Source organism: Manacus vitellinus, unplaced genomic scaffold (genome assembly GCF_001715985.3).
Source record: "Manacus vitellinus isolate BGI_N305 unplaced genomic scaffold, ASM171598v3 scaffold_54_pilon, whole genome shotgun sequence".
NCBI classification, from domain to species: Eukaryota; Metazoa; Chordata; class Aves; order Passeriformes; family Pipridae; genus Manacus; species Manacus vitellinus.
This window is the reverse complement of record NW_021940645.1, coordinates 1,869,742-1,888,665: the sequence shown is the minus strand read 5'-3', so window position 1 is coordinate 1,888,665 and position 18,924 is coordinate 1,869,742. Positions and strand designations below refer to the sequence as shown.

Sequence of the window (18,924 nt, the reverse complement as noted above, 5' to 3'; positions counted from 1 at the left end):
CGGAAATCATTTGTGGTCATGGACAAGATGAATTCACTAAGGACTGGGAAATACTTGCAGACAGCACAGCTGTAAGCTGCAGGATAACTCATTTCTTCAAGCACCAAAGACAATAACAATTTCTGTTAAAAGTTCTATGAAAAGGTAACTCCAGCATAACAAAGCTCTTCCTTTCTCACAAAACTGATCCGAACATCAGCAACATCTTCCTCTAAAAGTGTCAATACAGTCCCTCTCAGACTTCTGCTCTAGCACTCACATGAAGATTTTCTCCCTCTCAGGCAAACAATGCCTTTCGGATTTCTTCATGGACTTTATTGTCCTTTACCCATCATTATGGTTTCTTCCTCCCTGCACTCCACTCTAATTGGGTAAAAGAAATCAGCCCACATAACTGAGCCATTCAATAATTTAGACCAATACATAAAGCTGTAGCAGATATGTCCTTAAAATCTATTAATCAATTACTCCAGAATAAAAAAAATCAGAATATGCATGAACTGGTTCACAAGTGATGCATAAAGCAGAGTGAAATATAGTTCTGATGAATTAATGGTTTGAAAAACGCACTTAATTAAGAACTTGGCATTCATTGTTGCAGGTTGCTTTCAGTGAAAATTTTCTTTTAGGTTGAGCAACCGAGTGGGAACAAAGTCTGTTCCTGCAGGTGGAGTATTCTCCTCTCGAGGCACATACACAACTCCCGAGTGCAGGTAACTGTGTTCATGAAGAGAAGACCAGCAGTATTTTTACAGTAACTCTGTGAATCTTCTTGTACTACTTTTTAGTTAATTACTAAACACAATTGATTTTACATCGCATTATGAACACATTAAGATGTAAATTTGCCAACAGAACATGAAAAACCTTAAAAAGAGATGCTTTCCAGCAGCCAGCCTATATCTACAAATCTAAGCATTGTTGATTCCATTCCATATTCTCGTATTCAGGAACAGCATGTGTAGGGGCTGATTCCAGACTTTGAAACTCTACATAAATTCTTCAAAGCTACCTATATCATCTGGTCACCACCCTTGTGAGAGATGCAACAGGAAAAGAAAACAGAGCATTCAAGGTACCTCAGTGGCACTAAGTTTAATCATCTGCCATAACTTTATCATATACTCCCTGTAGTGCACTGATCAACCTCCATCCTAAAACTACAATGATATGCAGGATACCACCACAGAAAGTTGTTCTATATTGAAAACTTTAAAACTTCTTTTTAGTTTACAGTTATTTCTGACAAATGTGCCATCATACTCCTTCACTTTGAATAGGTCTTTAACTCCTTGTTATCCTTTTTGAGATGTATTTATAAGCAGCAGTCACACACTCTTTCCAGTCTCCTGAATTGAATACTGACACAAGACAGTGTCAGTCTAACACTTTCCATAGAACATGGATCACTGACTCCTCATATTAGCTCATGAATGCAATTTGAGTCCATAATAATCAAGGGGCCATTTTAACCAGGTGAGATAATAGTGGTACATTCTCATGCTATATACAAATGAAGTGACAACAGTATCTCATGAAATGGTATTAATCTTTCTGACTCTCTGAAGAAGATGCTGTAATTAATACTTCCTCTCATCCCATACACCTTTTGCACAGCTGCATCACTTCGTGACTTAGTTATCCTTTAACAAGCAGTATATACTGAAACCTTTCTACCTCATTTGTTTCTTAAATTTTATTACCAGTTCCCAAATGCCTGACCTTGTATTTAGTACAGCTGAACTTCAATCCACCCCTGTTAGCCATCCTTTAAAGTTATGCCATTCACTCCTTATATCTAAATCTTTATCTGTACTGAGTCTGTGATTCTTAACTAATTTTTTCAGGATGTTCCAATTCTTTTTGTGCCAAAGTCATGCACAAAAACATTAAACAAAGTTTGCCCCCAACATTAACTAGTTCCTTGAGTGCTCCACTAGTGCTCCACTGTTGACTGTCTTCAGCCCAGCACTTACCTTTTCAACATAACTCCTCACTATCTCCCTCTTAACCACCTCTGTGTATCCACATTATAGTTTTTCTGTCTCTCCCTGCTTTCTCCCATTGAAGGCATTAGACACATGTGACAAGAGTGACTGGGACTGCGTGGAGATCGAGCTCACCTACACCAAATACAAAGAAAGTCATCAGTGATGTGTTGCAGGAGCTGCTGCTGGTAAACTAGTAAATATTTTTCGGCCTTTTTTCTATCTACTCCAAGAATCTGCTTCCCCCACATTTGTCCTAAAGCCTTGACTAGTCTAATTCAACATAACTGGCCCTCAGTTACTTCAATAAATTTTCCATACTCCTAAATATTTGATACTTGCTATTCTATCATCATATGTTACAGCTCCCATCTTTACAGATTTTGCTACTAGACTTCAAATTTCATGAGCTGGTTCTCCTTCCAGATTTCTTTGATCAGGATTAACCAAACCAACTTGACTTGAAAGCTTTGATTTCCACATTTTACTTCCACTTTGACTGCAGTAATGTCTATTTCCATACATTTGATTCTATTCCCATTCTGCCTCTGTCCTCAAATAACCATTCTAACTTAAAAAAAAAATGAAATATATTAATTCAGGATTGCCCTAACAGCTTCATATATTATTTTTGTCCCATCATCAGCTTTCCTTTTTCCTGTACAGTACTGTTTGTTGGTTTTGTTTTTTTTCTTCACAGCAGGAACAATTGATTGCTTTCAGTATTACCACTAATTCTTAACTCTCAATGAGTCCTGGAAATGTTCACTTCAAGCATGACTTCTTGCCCTCTGTGATATGGTTTGTTTCTTTCCATACACCCTATTCCTTTTAGACATTACTTTTAGTAAATTTCTGCAGAAAACTATGTTCTTTCTTTGGGAAAATACCATATTCCTTATGCTTTCTTTTCAGGTTTCCTCTGCCTTTTCATTCTTAGTTGCTTTAGTTTATCATTACTACTTCTTTGAAATTCAATAGCCTTATTTACAGAATAAGTTAAATTTACTCTTTAATTTAAACTGGATCAATTATATTGGAAGCATATAGATAAAATCCTTACCAAATGAAAAAAATTCTTTTTAGCATGGTTTTTGTGGTGTTAAAAGTTCATTAAAAATGAAAACACAAATTATTTTTAATTTTAGAGTAAGTTTATCCTATTTTGGTGGTTTTGTAAGACAATACAACCACTCCAGGCTGAAAGCATCTGCATTTGGCTTTCATCATGTTATTCTCTGAAATGAATCCCTTTAAAATCAATGATGACTGAATCAATGAATGAAAGTCAGGATGACTAATTACCAAGAAAACTGCTATTCAAAGGGATCCCAACTCAATCCCATAATTGACAAAACTCTAATTTGTTTCTATCTACTAGAAAATAAGACACTATGGGTTTTCTTCTTACCTAAATCAACAGATAATCCAAGATGAATTTTTGAGTAAATTGAACACTTTACAGGAAGTTTACTGATTAAACACACTTGTTGATTTTGAATTCTGACAGTATGAAGAGTTATTTTACATATGCAAGCAGATGATGTAACATTCTTCTACTGTTATATCAGTGCATAATACAGGCAAAATATTTTAGGAGGTTAATAATAATACAGGGAAAATATTTTTGGAGATTAAATTTCAGTTTTCAATTTAACCTCTGCATTAATTCTTTGCATGCAGCTGAGGTTGGTAGAGATGGAAAATTGCTGTTATCTACTAATCTGAATGAAAAATTATTTCTGTCAGTCACATTTCAGCAACTCCGAGTGATTCCCTATGTTGATAGTCTTACTGTCAGGCAAAAATTGTATTAGTTTTAGGAACTGGAAACAGCCAGTTCCCGATTTTAGGAAATGATAACCCACCATTTGTGTCCTTGAAAACACCAGCAGAGAAAAGAGGTCTGGATGCAGAACAAAATATTTTCTTAGCAAGCAGAAATAAAACAACAATGTAATTTAATGACAGCATAAAAGAGAGAACCTGCAGAGCTGTTATAATTTTTCCAGGCTCATGTCACGTCTGGAATGGAATGAAGGGATATTTAGGATAAAACATAATCCTGTTAAAAAAGTTTCCTCATTTGGCCACACTGACCATTTGTCCATACTGAACAATATTTAGAAACTAAAATAGGAAGCTGTCACATGGTGCATAAATTAAAGACAATCTTATAAGTCTTAGATGTTCAAGTCTGTTGCATGTTTCATAAAGCAAACAGGGCCTTTTATAATAAGTCTTAAATTATAAAACTGGAAAAGATTTTTTTATAAATTAACTAGTCATTCCACTTCTTAAATTAGTTCTGAAGTAAAGACATATCAAACTTGGATATTGCCATCATACTATTAAAGGTAAGGGAACGTCATTGTGTTTTTTCTAAACTTCACCTTGTGACTAAATGGCGATAAAATTCTACTCAGAACTTCTGAGTAGAACTTCTAGGCCACAGTCCCATAGTTCATATCTATGTTAAATAAAATTATTAAGTGTGTTTTGAAAATCTCTGTGTAATAAGGAATAAGACCTAAGAAATGGATCTGACATGACAGTTGGCATTATTTTTTTATGCCAAATTAAAGGCTTAAGTGAGGTAAAAGCAGACAGGACCTAAAATATCCCCTTCTGGCTCACATACTGCACTTTGTAGGTTAGGCAAATTATTCATTCAAATGAACAAGAACATGTAGCTGGCTGGGACACTGCAATGAAAAATGCAGCATATACTAGGCAGATCATATCCTCATGCAATCTGAGACTTTTGTTTTTTTGAAATAATTTAAAAAAATTATTCTTTTAATAAACAAGTCTTTCCCTCCAGATTATCTAGCTGAAAAAATTCCAGACTCATTTTTTTGCAGCCTTTTTTCTCTCTCTCTGTGCACCGAACCAGATGTTACCATTGCCATCTGACCAGCATTACTGCTTATACCAGACACCAGTTTAGTTTCTAGTCCTGCAGTGAAGCACCTGCACTCCTTCTCATCCAAAAAGGCTATAAGGATAATTCTCATCTGAATGCTATGCAGAGGTGGGTGACATTCCTCTTTTTCTTCCTCTTAGAAACAATCATTCAAACTTTTTTAAGCCTAGTTTTCAAAGGCCACCACGTTTTCATAAATAAGTCATTATTCATTTCAAGTATCATTTGTTTAAAAAAAGTAGTAAAAAAGGCTAGAAGTTTAGAACCAAGTCTTTCTGCAGCAAATGAGCCATTAACTTCACAAACATTGATAAAGAAAGTCTTGTTTTTAATGGTTTCTCATACTACAGCTGTTTCATTCACTGGTCTGTGTCTGCAGCTCCAATAGAGTCTTTAAATGCTTCCTCCAGGACTTTCACAAAACACAGATGAAGTTAGTAAGCACTGCTATTACCTTTTATGTCTGCAGCTATGAAAATGCTTGGACATCTGCTTAATCAGTGGGCTGAGGCTCTGCTGGTACCACACCAGTCAGCACCTCACCCAGTTCCAGCGCACAACAACCCTGCACACGCATCACCAGCTCAGTGACATCCCTCGGCAGCCAGCAAAGCTCTCACCAGACAGCCATTTGCTCACCTGTGTTGCTTGATGGGCTGAGTTCCTCTGTCAGGAGACAAGGCCTCTGGGAAAGACTGAGGGCCTGAAAAACTAGACTCCATAACCTTGTGCAGAATAGGCCCCGGATGCCTGTCTGGTTTTGAATACTGTAGCAGAGAGAATAAACTTAATTAATACTCAAAAGACAAAGCACACTGTTGATGCTATTCCATCTGAATTCATATTAGAATGGGGTAAGAAGTGCTCTAATGCAATTTTAAATCAAAATTAGGGATTGAAAGTAATACATTCATTCAGTACTGTTTACACAGCGGAAAGTACCAGTACTCATTATCCCCATTACGTTCTCCACATCAAAATGCTCATATCTGCATTAGCAGCAAAATTACGGACTGATCTGCCCATAATGATAAGGAACACTGTTTCTGTGCTTCTCCATGCAGAGACTGAGATCACAAAACACATCTCGGAGGACAGTCAGCAACTTCTTGGGTCCTTTGGTGATTTCAGTCAAACACTGCATTCATCAGCATGTACGACGATGAAAACCAAACTGAAACAGCATTTGTGTCATCAGATAAGCATGAAAAATATTTGAATCCTATCTGCAGAGCCAGATATCTCTTCTGAACAGGTCTGAAGCTTTTGACCTGGGAGTATCTGTGCTACTATGAACACTGTAAACATAATTCTTCCTGTGACAGGTGTAGGCGTAGGGCAGTCTCTGGGCACATACTGAGACACAGAGGTCTGCAAAGCAGACACCAGACATGAACAAGAACAGATTTTTTTCTTCTTGCTTTGTGATTCAACTGAAATTTCATTAAAAAAAAAAAAAAGAAAAAGAAAGAAAAAAAAAAAAGAAGAAGAAGAAGAAGAATCTGATCCTAAATGGAGCCAGAAAGTAAAAGTATAGAAAAAGCTGCACTTGGGCTTGTAAGAAGAATTCATGTTCTCAGTGGTTACTGGGCAATATCTCAGAGATATGAGAGGTTAACCCACATTTCCATTTAGGTATTAAAAATACATCACTCTGCAGATTTTTTACACTGCATTACAAAGACCTGCACTAAAACTAATTGCTCTGCTTTCCTTTCTGTACTGAGATTGTATTTTCAGATACCTAGATATCCATGTTATCTTCACAATAAATCGGTATTGAGGAAGCTATTACATGATTACATATTTTATAAAGAAATACAAATTAAAGTAGTCAAAATAACAGAAAAAATTGCAGTGGTAAAAAATGCCATATTATGGCATACACAATAGCCCAAAAATTCATGGAGAAGGTAGTAAGAATTCTTTCAAAATAAAGTTCTTCATAATTATTTTGTCTAACAAAAGACAAATAACTCCTTAAAAATACAGAATTATCTGATTCCCACTTATCTACAATTTTGTAGACTTCAGCAAGATAAAAAAGGAAAGTCACAGAAGATTATTCTCCTTTAAAAATGGGTTACATGTATGTTTAGTCCATCTACTCAGACTTCTTATGACTGATTTCTGTGGATAAAGTAACAGACCTTCACACTTTTCTCCAATGGTCTTCTCCACCTTTCTGTTGAAATATCCACATAAATGGGGCCAAAATCACTGCTGACATACATGAAGGCAAAGGTATGAGAGCAGCAATGTGCAAAATGTTGCCACACACATAAAGTAAACACAACTGAAGTAATAAGAAGCAGCATATTACACTCCCATTTCTTTCAGTTACCATGATCTTAGTTGGCACTTGTAAATGTTGTAGATAAAATATTCAGACAGAAGTATGACTTTTAAGGTCTGTGAAGGCTTTAAACTTTAATAGTTATCCTGCCAGCTGCAGAAATGAAACTGGCTTTGATTTGTGACCTGAATAAATCAATTTGAGCTCTGTTAAGAATGGGCTGCTAGTACCAAGAAGCTACTTCTGTTTTTTTTTCAGTTTGTTCATGAAAAAAAATTGAAGGTCTGAATGCCTTATAAGACCATGGGTATGATGTGAATTATGAAGAGCAATTAGAGATAAGCTGTGCCTTTCACTACATCCACATTTAAGGTGGATGTGGGCTGGAGCAGTGGTACACAGAGTTTTTCCTCATCACAACTGAGGAAAACCAGGACCCCAGAAGCTGCTCTGATGCTGATTAGCAAATGGTACTGAAGGTCCAACACCAAGAACCACTCTGGCACATTTTTTTCAAGGTATTTTTTGTCCCTAACCAAACATTTATGCCATTTTCAGATACACTAGTTATTACACAGTTATTGTAACAGTCATAACATTCATTACAATGAAAATATGAATCACAGTTTAAGTTGAGGGTGTGAATATACAGAGAATTTGAACAACGTAATTGAACATATTTGGATGTATCACATTATTTGTACATTTTAATAGGTTTAAACACAGTTGGGTTAATCCCTCTTAAGCTTAGTTTTAAGTGCCACATCCCTTCTGGAGAAAAATACCTTCATATTTTTGTGAAGAGTTTACACCAGTATCAGTTAGTGCTCCCAAAAGTATAGGATAGGATTATTCCCCAGACATATCCCAGCAGAGCTCATCCTGCTGCTTCCACAGCTCAGTTCTCACCTGGGCTGAGCTCTGTGGAGACCTCTGACTGTTCTGAGCTCCTGAATAATCAGCCATGATGGAGAATAAGCTGTGAAACACTTTCAAAGGGCTGTTTCCAGCATCACTGAAAGCTTATCTGTATTATACGGGTTTTTTAATGGTTTTATTGTCTTCTTGGTTAATTATCTGTGCTTGTTTGAGCAATTACTGAAAAACACTGGTGCATATGGCTAAATAAATTAAAGAATAATGATAGCTCTTAAAAAAAGTATTTTGCAAATTTTCAATTTTTCATGGTTTCATGGAGAAAATCATCTATTATGTACAATTACTGAATATTTTCACAATAAAATTCCACCCCCTGCTACTTAATGCTAAGTGAATCTGTGAAGGCAGCCTGAGCCAGGAAAGAAGCCTCTGCCACTGACCTACTGTATTACTGTGAGCACATAATTCCTCTGCTCCATGCTTTGTATTCCTCCTTCTAAAATGTAGGATTCTTGGATAACAAATGCCACTCGAATGCTACAGAACAGCTTGACACTGTTGTCCTAACGTTATGCAAATCAAAACACCCATCCCTCCCCCCCTGGCTTTACCTAGCCCTTCCCCCTCAATGGTTTTCCCAAAATAGTAAGAATAAAAGGTCCAGAAAGTCATGTGGTATTGCAAGAGAGGTGATGTGGGGATCTCATTTCAAAAACAACTGATAAGGCAGAAGGGTCAGCTTTAAATTACATTCAGAGAGGTCAACTCAAGGAGAAAAAGAGCCAGTGATATTCCTGGATGGGCTGATCTTGCACAAAAGCCCATCAGGTGGTACATTTAACATCCTTACAGCTGTTCCCATATGCTCTGTATGTTTTGTTGCCAACACTACCTCTAGACAGAGGACAATAAACTCAGGTTTGTCTATTCTGGCAGTGTTTCCTAAGTAGCCATGAGATATAAAAATGGGAATTTTGCTCTTGATCTTGGCTGATAAACCAAATCATAATTCAGGTAAAACAACAGACTAATCCTTTAAAAGATTTAAGTGTATCTGTTGCTCAACAGAATTGCAACAGAATGTGCAATACAGTAATTGCATGTCCATCGCAGTGACCAAAAATAACTTATTTCCTACTACTATCAACAAAAAGCAACAAGACATATAAAGAGCATATTTTAGCCTCTCATTATAAGAATATCAAAAACCTGGAGCTAGTGACTGCATGCTATTAAAAACAAATGTATTGAAAAGTGAAACCACACAGTACAGCACGAAAAGCATATTAGCCACCTCAGAAGGAAAGTGATGGGGGATTAATAGATCCACTTGGTACCACGGGAGAAGGTATTAAAAACCACAAAGGTGAAAAAGACCACTTTAAACAGCCGTGACAATTCTCAGAAACACTAAAGGGACGGTATGGTTTCACCCCCCCCTTTTTTTTTTTACCCCCATGACGCATTTGTCAAGTTGTGAGAATTTAAAGAAACTCTCTACTCAAGGTGGAAAAAGAAGGTAGCAATCAGGAGCCACCTCACCTCCTCCTGCCCCTGCATGGTGTGTGAGGGTGCACCGAGGACTTGTCTTTGTAAGGAGGGGGGGAAGCTGAGAATGACAATTTTCTGCTTTTTGCTTATGAGGAGATCAAACTGCTGCAGCCCCCTGGAGCAGAGTCTTTAAATCTCTCTTGGATAGAGTATAATCTCTTTGGGAAGGGGTACATAATACTTGGAAGACCTCAGTTTCATGCACTAGGTGAAATAAATCTGAATCTCCCGTGTACCTCAAAGATCCTGAATTAAAAACTGGCACATCTATCTCTTCCTGGTTGAAGAATTATAGCAAGATTACCAGTGCATTAGTCTCTAAATCCAAGAGGCTAGAAAGCCTAGCAAGAACAACCTAGCAAGAAATTAAGTGTGTTGCTGCCAGAATATTTGGGAAAAGCAGTGGACTTGAAGGAGATTCAGGAAATCCTAAGAGCTGTGTTCAAACAGTTATTTATGAACCCTGATTATAGTATTTTTCATCTAATTTGTACGTCTACAAAAGTAATGATATTGCTATGGAGAGAAACAGACTTGTTACAGGTGAGCACAATTACCACAATTACCACAACGAGCAGCAGGAGTTCAGACAGAACACAACTGTCCTGACAAAATCTGACCCTTTATTTCACTTCTCAGGATCACAACTGAGCAGAGGGAGGGAGTGGAGGAGACACACTGCATTTGAGTGTGGGAAGAAGAGACTGGTCAAGCTCTTTACAGCCACAAACCACTTGAAACACTCTCTGCTATACCCTGGGTCTTGGGAAATAAGTTAAACCTCTTTCTAGAACAACACAATATTTGGAAAGATAGATGGATCCTTTACTAAATATAGCAACCTCTCAGTCAAAAGGTGATGGCTCCTTCACAATAGTCATAAAGAATAAGAATCCTTATGCAACTATTCTCAGGCCTACACAAAAGTATTCTTCTCTTTCTTCTCTATAGAAGAAGAAAGAGCTGTGTGAAAAACCTGAAAGCATCTTGTCTATTCAAAACAGACAAGAGAAAAATACAGGAAAATCTTCTAGGGAAAGACACAAAGGTGACATAAATGGGAAAACTCTCTTGCTTGTAAGAGGAGCACGTGGCATGGGAAAAGAAACAGCTTCCAGGATTACATAAACCAAAATGCCAGACTGGGGGAGTAATCTCCAGAAAATAACTGTCTTAATTTATTTATCTATTAGCTCCTGGAAACAAAGAGAACTAAGATTTCTCCCCAGACCCCTGTGGTGGCAGCTGCAGATGGGAATGGCAGAGATCACACCCAGGCTGCAACCAACAGAAGGGAGCAGAGCCACAGGAGAGCTCTGTGCCCCACGCTGCTGCCTGGTCCTTTCCCACCCAGCAGATACACCCAGGGCAGATCTCTGGTCTCCGAGGGGGAGTCACTCAGCCATTCCTATGAAATACCTTTTCAAAGTTCTTTTTTCTGCTGCCTCACCATACCCCTGCCCTTTTTTTCTCCTCCAAGCTGCCAGGTTTTGTAAATATTTCATGAGCTGCCTGCATGAATTCCTGCACTAAAATCTTCCTAACAATAGAAACCATTATTACCCTGCACTGTTATGCTATATCCTGCACAAGGTCATTCTGTTTTTCTTCCTTAGTATCTTTGTTCCCAAAGGGAGAATGCATTAATGGCAAGGAGAAAACAGTGCCAAGCAGCCACAAGAACAAGAAAATGGTGTGTTAATTACCAGCACTGAAAATGACAGTCTGAACAGCATTAAGAACTGAAAAGCAAATTTGGATTAAAATAATAAATATAATGGTGGCTTTCAATCCCTTATGTCCAGAATCCACAAACTGCTACTTCAGTCATTATGGCTATTGCTAGAGCAAAAGAAAAAAACTGAAATAAAGGTTGTTGGTGTGTTTGTTAGCTGCTCAGGAGACATCAAACAGTTCATGGAAATGATGGGTTGACAAAATATAGCACTGAATTACAGTGAGAAAAAGGCAAAGAACATTTTCTTAGTGTTAACCAAGGCTTACTTTACATGATAGAACAAAAGGATCATGAACTTTACCTATTGTTGTCATCATTACAACCCAACAACACTCCCAACAGCTTTTTTTTTTTAGGGGCTAGAAATAATATATGACTGAATGAACTGAAAGTGAAATAAAAAAATTGCAAAAGGTTCCCCAAACTGTGATTATATCAATTTAGTGAAGCTATCTTCCTTCTTGAAATAGCATATTTTTCCTGCATTTCGAAGCATATCGTGAGTATATACAGGAGCATCACAATGGTATTCCTACAAAACAGAACTTAAAGTGAACATAAGCAATGCTCTGACAACTTCTCTGTCACATCAGGGAAGTTCTACTTACTCTAAATTGGTTAAAAGGGCTCATACTTATCTCTTACTTAATTGGATGTAAACTAGGAGTTAGTGGGCATGAGAGCTCACTTTTGCTAAACTCCCACTATTTTGATGGAATCTGGCAAATAAGGTAGTCATTCCTTTGAGCAATGCTAAGATACTTTAAAAAAAAAAAAGGAGTTAATAATTTAGAAAGGCTTTAACACATCTGTTATATTTTCCTATTATATTGCTACCAGGATCCTTCTGAGTTCTTCCAAAGACTTCGTTCAAAGTAAGACAGTATTAATTTAGTGTGTGACCAAGGGGGAAGATGACATTTATTGGAAAATAACTGATTGATTTAGCCCTGGATGCAAGGTATCTTCAAGCTCCTTATTTCAAATATGCTCTATGCACTTCAGGATTGTGAGACTGTATTAACTTACATATAACTACATACAGAAAATGACTAAATAAATTTCAGATTTACTTTGAACAAATGAATTTGTTTCTGTTATCTAAACTGCCTTTAACTAAAGACCCAGATAAACGAGACCATCTGCATGGTCTTCCCTTGGGCACTAGTTTATATGTGTAAATTTAGTTCCAGATTTTGAATTTACTCTGAATTAGCTGTGACAAATCTCTACATTTTTTCATGCAGGTTCATTTATTATTGGAAGACCTGACATCACTTAAGATCAAGGACCCCACTTCACCTATAACCAACATATATGAGCTATGGTATTGAAGGAAACTATATTAGTAATTTCCACTGCTAGATGCAGTGGAAAGCTCAGCAAAGTCTACTACTACATGAACGAAATGTACCAGAATCCATTGAAACAACTTCAGAAAAAAAATCCCTGCTTTCCATTAACAGGCCTGATAGAAAGCTTTTTATGCAAGAGGTGAGAATTCTTGTTCCCGTTGCTCAGATGCTAATAGCAGCATGAGGATGTGCTGCCATCAGCAGCAGGAACTCAGCCAGGCTATTAAGTGCTGTAGCTGGCAGCATTACTTACATTTTGCAGCTGGACTTGGCTTTGTGCCATACACTCCGACTTTGCCATCATGCTGGAAGCATTTAGGCTGTAGGTTTTCCTATTCTGTGTTTCTTTCAGCTGTTCATGAATTTGCTTTGTTTGTTTCCTGCAGAGAGAAATAAAATTCATGTAAGAAAGAGCTAACTTGATCTTCGACTATAGCCACGATATTTTTATAGCCATAGTTCCCTTTGTTCAAAACTTCACTGTATTAGATGAGCCAGCTGAGCTAATTCACCAGTGTCTTATATTTCAATGCAGTGGTTGTTTTTTGGCAAGGCTTATAAGAGGGGAAAAAAAAGAGCTCTTCTGTTTTAAAATATCTTCTATTCTCAGATTACCATAATAGCATGCTAGTTGTTTTAGTGCAGAATTTTGTAAGATCCTCTATCACATATTTAACAATAGCTTGCAAGTAGGTCTGAATAATAAAAAAGCATTTTGCTCTGATTTGGAAAAAATATTTTGGCAAATATAACAGGCATTAGCCCCTGTTGGCTATGAAAACTGATGAAGAATCAAAAATTTCTGCTAGCTGATTAGGCTTGACCTATAACCCATCCTGTACAGAGCAGCTTTTACTTACATGCTTAAACCTCAAAGAAAACCATCAGTCTGGCATCTGAGGCTGTGTAGTTGACATATTATACTACTATTCACAATGTCAGAGCTAGGAATACCACTGGATGAATAGCTTGTATCATTCAGGAGATAACTACATTGTTAATAAAGACACTGTTTCTGCCACACTACATTGACAAACTGAGTTATTAAGTTCTGCACATGACAGAGGATATGAGACAGCAAACTTTAAATATTACTTTTATCTTCTGCAAACAGATATCTCAGCTGGGCAAAAACTGTTAGCAAAATATATGTAAGGCCTTTTTATCAGCTTTTGATAAGCTACATTGTCTTGGACTATCAGTTTTAAACAATCATGAGAAATAACTTCACAACACCACTTTATTTCTCTCCTTCCTTCCCTTCTTTCTTTTTTCTCCCCAGAAAATGCATTTCCAGCAGTGAACCTCCAACAGCCCTGAAAACCACCCACCAAGGTCAAGGACTTGCCAGCAGCAGCATCATTTTATTATGCCACCAGCAGCTTTTGGACAGCAATGGGTTCAGAGCCAAATTTCAGAAGGATGTTATTTCAGGGAATAAGAAATAAAAAAAATACAGCCTTTCTATACTGAAATTGAAGTTTTAGCAAAAAACTTTAGCAACATTTTGAAAAATTTCTGGTGATTTGACTGCTGAAAGCTTTGTGACATGGTCAAGCTTGACAGCATCTTACTTGAGTCAGGCCAATGAATGTTACACTGAATGATTAATAAAAGTAATTTTAACTTCACAGTGGAGTTTGTGTCTACTGCAGGAAAGCATAAGAAACTAGAGGAAAATGACTTAATTAGGTGGTCAGTGGGGGAGCCTGTGAGAAAGGACAAGCTCCCTCAGTATGAAAGCAAGAGATGAAAAGTATCCCAGTTCAGACACTCAATTTTAATAGTAAAGTTTTTAATATATTAAAATAAATACATGGAATTTCCCCTGCCTTTGAGTTCCTTAGTTTTGATTCAACATGTCAATGTAAGCAAATGCTTCCATTCATCAAACTGTAAGTACCTGCTTAGAAGTAAGTATTCGTTATAGCATATTTTCTGAGTACAGGTCATAAACTTTAATAAATCTTGGACTGTAGACATATCTCTTAGGCTTTCTATTTATGTCCTTTTTTTAAAAAGCATGGCAAATGAAAAAGAATGAATTTACGTTGTAAACATGGTACAAATATGAGTGACATAATTTGGGTATAGCTAGGAACTCATAATTAGTAAAATTTACAGAGTTGGGTGAGGATATAATTTCCCAAGCAAAAAATCTTCTTAAAACTTTCAAAATTCTTCCTTACCCAAAACTTCTGAAGTTAATACTGGAATAATCTAAACAGATAAATAATCTGAAGGATTATAATGTCAAATTACATTAGTCAGTTGATTCTGAAACAATCTCTTTTTAATACCTACTAATTTTTGAAACCAATGAAATTGAATAATTTACTTTGTAAAATATCAAAATGAGCTCTTTAGCTTTTAATAAAATTCCAGGGGAGATCCATAAAAGCAACTTTAGCATTTGTATGAGTAACTATTTTCTGAACAGCTAAGTTACACACAACTGAGGAAATAGGCATATCTATTCATATATCCTAGTGGAAAGCCAGCCACCTGCATGTTGGTCTTCAGAATGGTTATGGAACATCCAAGGGTTTTGAGTGGAGACTTCATATAAGGTATAAACAATGATAGTGAAACATGATCACAGCATCAGACTTTGGGAATGTCTCCAATACATAAAAAATTATTACAATTTAATCAGGAAAATAACAAAACAATTTTGGGAACTCTAATTTGGATTTATGTAGAAAACCTGGGTTTAGAGTTGTTTCTATGTATATAAACACCTGTAAGTAAAACTGGAATATTCAGCTTCACTACTGCAATCGTTAAGATTACAATTGAGATTCCTGAAGATAATTTGCTGAGAAAAACAATCTAATCATTAATTTCCTTTTATGTTCATGCAACCTAACATTAATATTAGTTTTTTGCATATTTATTTTTCCAAACTATAGGATGCACAGTTATAAAACTAGAAACTATTAATTATTCAAAGTTACTGATTAATAAATTCATTTTATAATTTTTGTTTTCAAAACAAATGGGCCTTATGTGTTCTACTTTAGAGTTATATGGCAACAAAGTGTTGTTACTTCAGCAAGATATAAAGTCACTAGTCATTTATAAAAGTCTAAGCTGTAAAGGGCAGCCCATTACTGTACTCTTCGTCTGTTGCTAACACTTCCAGCACTTTCTTGATTAACCTAAAAGGAATAATTAGAAGGGCATAGAGTTTAATTATAGTCCTAAACTTCCTCAGATTGATTCTATTTTAAAGGACTTTTAATTCAATGGTGCATAGGGAAGTGCCTATTTCTAGCAGATGGTATTAGAGAATTGTCAGACTAAGAAACTGTGGGTCAGTGTCTTCAGGGAGGCTTTTTTCTTAACAGGTCCACTATTCAAAATTTCTGTATCTATTAGCAATATTTTATATATTTTTTATACATCAAATGAAACCCAAGGATAATCCCCCATGCAGGAGGAATGCTTTGATAACATTCAGGCATAGTCAGGATACGTATACCCGAGAAAGAAGTTCCCGAATATCTGCTGACTAAAAGCTAACACATGATAAACATTGAGGCACTTCAAATTTGTTGGGTTTTACAGCCTTAAGACACTGCTCAATGTTACATTTACAATACTATTTTACATGGTCTCTATGAGACCCAGTCTAGACACTTTTACTTTTTGGACAGTGCTAGATGGAGCCACAGCCAGGGCGTTAGGGATTGATTAGTATCTCACCATTACTCTACTCAAATATTTTATAAGACCTCCTGACTGAACCAGAGGGGCTCATTTTCTCATAACTCTTCAAAATTCAGTTCCTGGCATAAGCACACTTCAACTCTTCCCTGTACTTCTCAACTATCATATTTATAATGCAGATAAAATCCCAAACCCAACACCCCACCTCCTCCGGAGTTATGACGCACTATTGTCCTGTGAGTCCATCTTTGAAGTGTTATTTCCACTCATTATTTTCAGTCATAGCTCTCCTCACCACCTCATCAAAGTCATGGTATTTTGAAGGCTGTTCCAGCCCAGCTCTGCACCACTCCTTACAACAGTGCCAAACCAAGGGGAACACAAGTGAATAACAGAGGGGCATTTTATTCACAGTGTGCTCTGTCACTGACTGCATGTTCTTCCTACTGACAATCCCGTTCTGCCTTTTCTGAATCTCTCTTCTTCAGCAAAACCCCCAAGCCTTTCCAGGTAGATTCTCTCTCGCTCGCTCTTCTGCAGATCTAAAATGCATAATGACATTTCTAATGCAGTACAAAAATGGCTGTCTCTGCTTACAAATTACACTACAATAAAGGAGTCTGCAGAGAGGAACTGTCCTGCCTGTCTGTCCTTCCCAGCTAGCATCACTGTCATACTGGATGCCCAAAAAACAATCAAACAAAATCTCTCAAGACATTAGAACAGGTAGGAGTGTTCAGCAAAAAAACATGAACCACTCAAATATCCACCCAAGTCACGCACGAACTACCCCTGCAGTCTGAGGGAAAGAAAAAGGGGGGAAAAAAGACCTGGTGACTTTTCCAACTTCTTTTTTTTGTTCCTTTTTTTTTTCTTCCTGACAGAAATATCAATTGTAATTTATTTTAAATAAAAAGCAGTCCTCATCAGATTTCCTAGCCATTAAAATAAATTCTAGAAAGGGGGATTCAGGTAAGCATCCAGACTTTTAAATAGCGCAAACCTCCACGTTTTTGGTGCTCAGCCACCCTAACTAGCCTCATGCAGGTACTTTTTACATTGGTATGTGTTCTCTCAGCTCCAGCTGGAACAGGAATGAAGGATGACGACCATAGAGAACATACTTATAGATACAGTGGCACTGACAAGCAGGTCAAGTAATTGCTATGAGGTTTTTGCAACTCAAATTACACACAGTACAATAAATATTATAATGTTCAGTTGGGAAGAAAAAAGAATAGAGTGGAAAGTATTTCTCTTGAAAATAGTTTAGTACAGATTATTTCACCATACTTGGAAAAGTCAAAGTGCTTCTATATCACAGATACTAATGCATTCACATCAACAGTTTACAACTATTAGCTACAGGTTGCAGATATCTGCAGACAGCTTGTTTCTTTCTGCATTTCTAACTTTACTTTTGTTCTCAGCATACAGAATAAATGGGACTTTTAGGGACATGAAATGAAATGCAAAAGGGAGATGGTATGTTTAAACTGTCATTTTCAAGAAAGGAAAGTGATTATTGCACTGATAGCAAAAGACACAAAATTATTGCTGTCAAGAAAAAAAAAAAGAACTGGAAATGACACAATCTATTCTCTCCTGATATCAGAAAATAGAAAAAACAACACATATTACTTGTGTTTACTTTCTGAGGGGACTTAGCCATGGGGAACATTTCTGGCCTGACCAGAGATAACAACAGCTTGAAAAGGAGGGGAGAAACTTTAGAACTGTAAAGCTGTAGGAAGGACAGGAGCTAATGAAGGAGCACGCCAGACGAAGGCTCTTACTTTGTTCTGAAGTAGAACGCTGCACAAAGCATGCCCACTACGACTATGGCGAAGGCGATGCAGGAAATGGACAGCACCTGGCGCTGGTACACGTCCTCGCTCTCTGTGAACAGCAAAAGGGAGAGTTAGGAAAGCATCAGAAAACAGCCCTGGCGAAAAGCGGGTTTCAGCACGTCGTGTTTTCGCTAACGATCGACAGATCCGAGAGGCTCGGAGGTCTGGGTCGGCCAGTTCCTCAAGGAATGGATGCTTCTCTGAACCTCTCATCTAGATAAAGGTTCAGAGAGTTGTGGCCTCCTCCAATACACAGCAAGAGATAAAAATAATGAAAATCAGGACAGTTTAATATTTTCTCTGCCCTACGTGCCATTTTTTCAGCCTTTTAAACAAAAGATTCTACCATCAATAGGATAAAGAGCCCAACAACCATGGAATTTTTCTGGTTGAAGGAAAGAACCATCAGAACTCTTGCAATGTCCCAGGAGAGTCCAAGTTCTTTTTTAGCTACCCCAAAAATGTAATTACAGTGCCTCATTCCCACGTCATTCTCTGTACTTAAAGTTTATTTACAACATAAGGCAGTAAAAAATTAATTCAATGAACCTGGAAAGAACCCAGTGAGTACTTTGCTACAATGCACCAGATATTGCTTTGATAGGAGTCTATTTTTAAGAAACAAATTTCCTTTATAAGTCTCATAATATTCGAATTAATTTTAAAACA

The 18,924-nt window shown here is 37.0% G+C and overlaps 1 protein-coding gene across 1 annotated transcript in view; it reads right to left on the bottom strand.

Annotated features, from left to right (window-relative positions):
- Positions 1–18,468, bottom strand: part of NRG3 (neuregulin 3) — a 28,395-nt gene extending 9,927 nt beyond the window's left edge. The window contains exons 1-4 of the mRNA XM_025896040.2: positions 18,202–18,468; positions 15,848–15,894; positions 12,987–13,107; positions 5,554–5,681 (exon numbers count right to left, since the gene is read on the bottom strand). Of these exons, the coding sequence (XP_025751825.1) occupies positions 5,554–5,681; positions 12,987–13,107; positions 15,848–15,894; positions 18,202–18,468 (563 nt within the window). The remainder of the gene's footprint in view (positions 1–5,553; positions 5,682–12,986; positions 13,108–15,847; positions 15,895–18,201) is intronic.
- Positions 18,469–18,924: the final 456 nt, after the last annotated feature.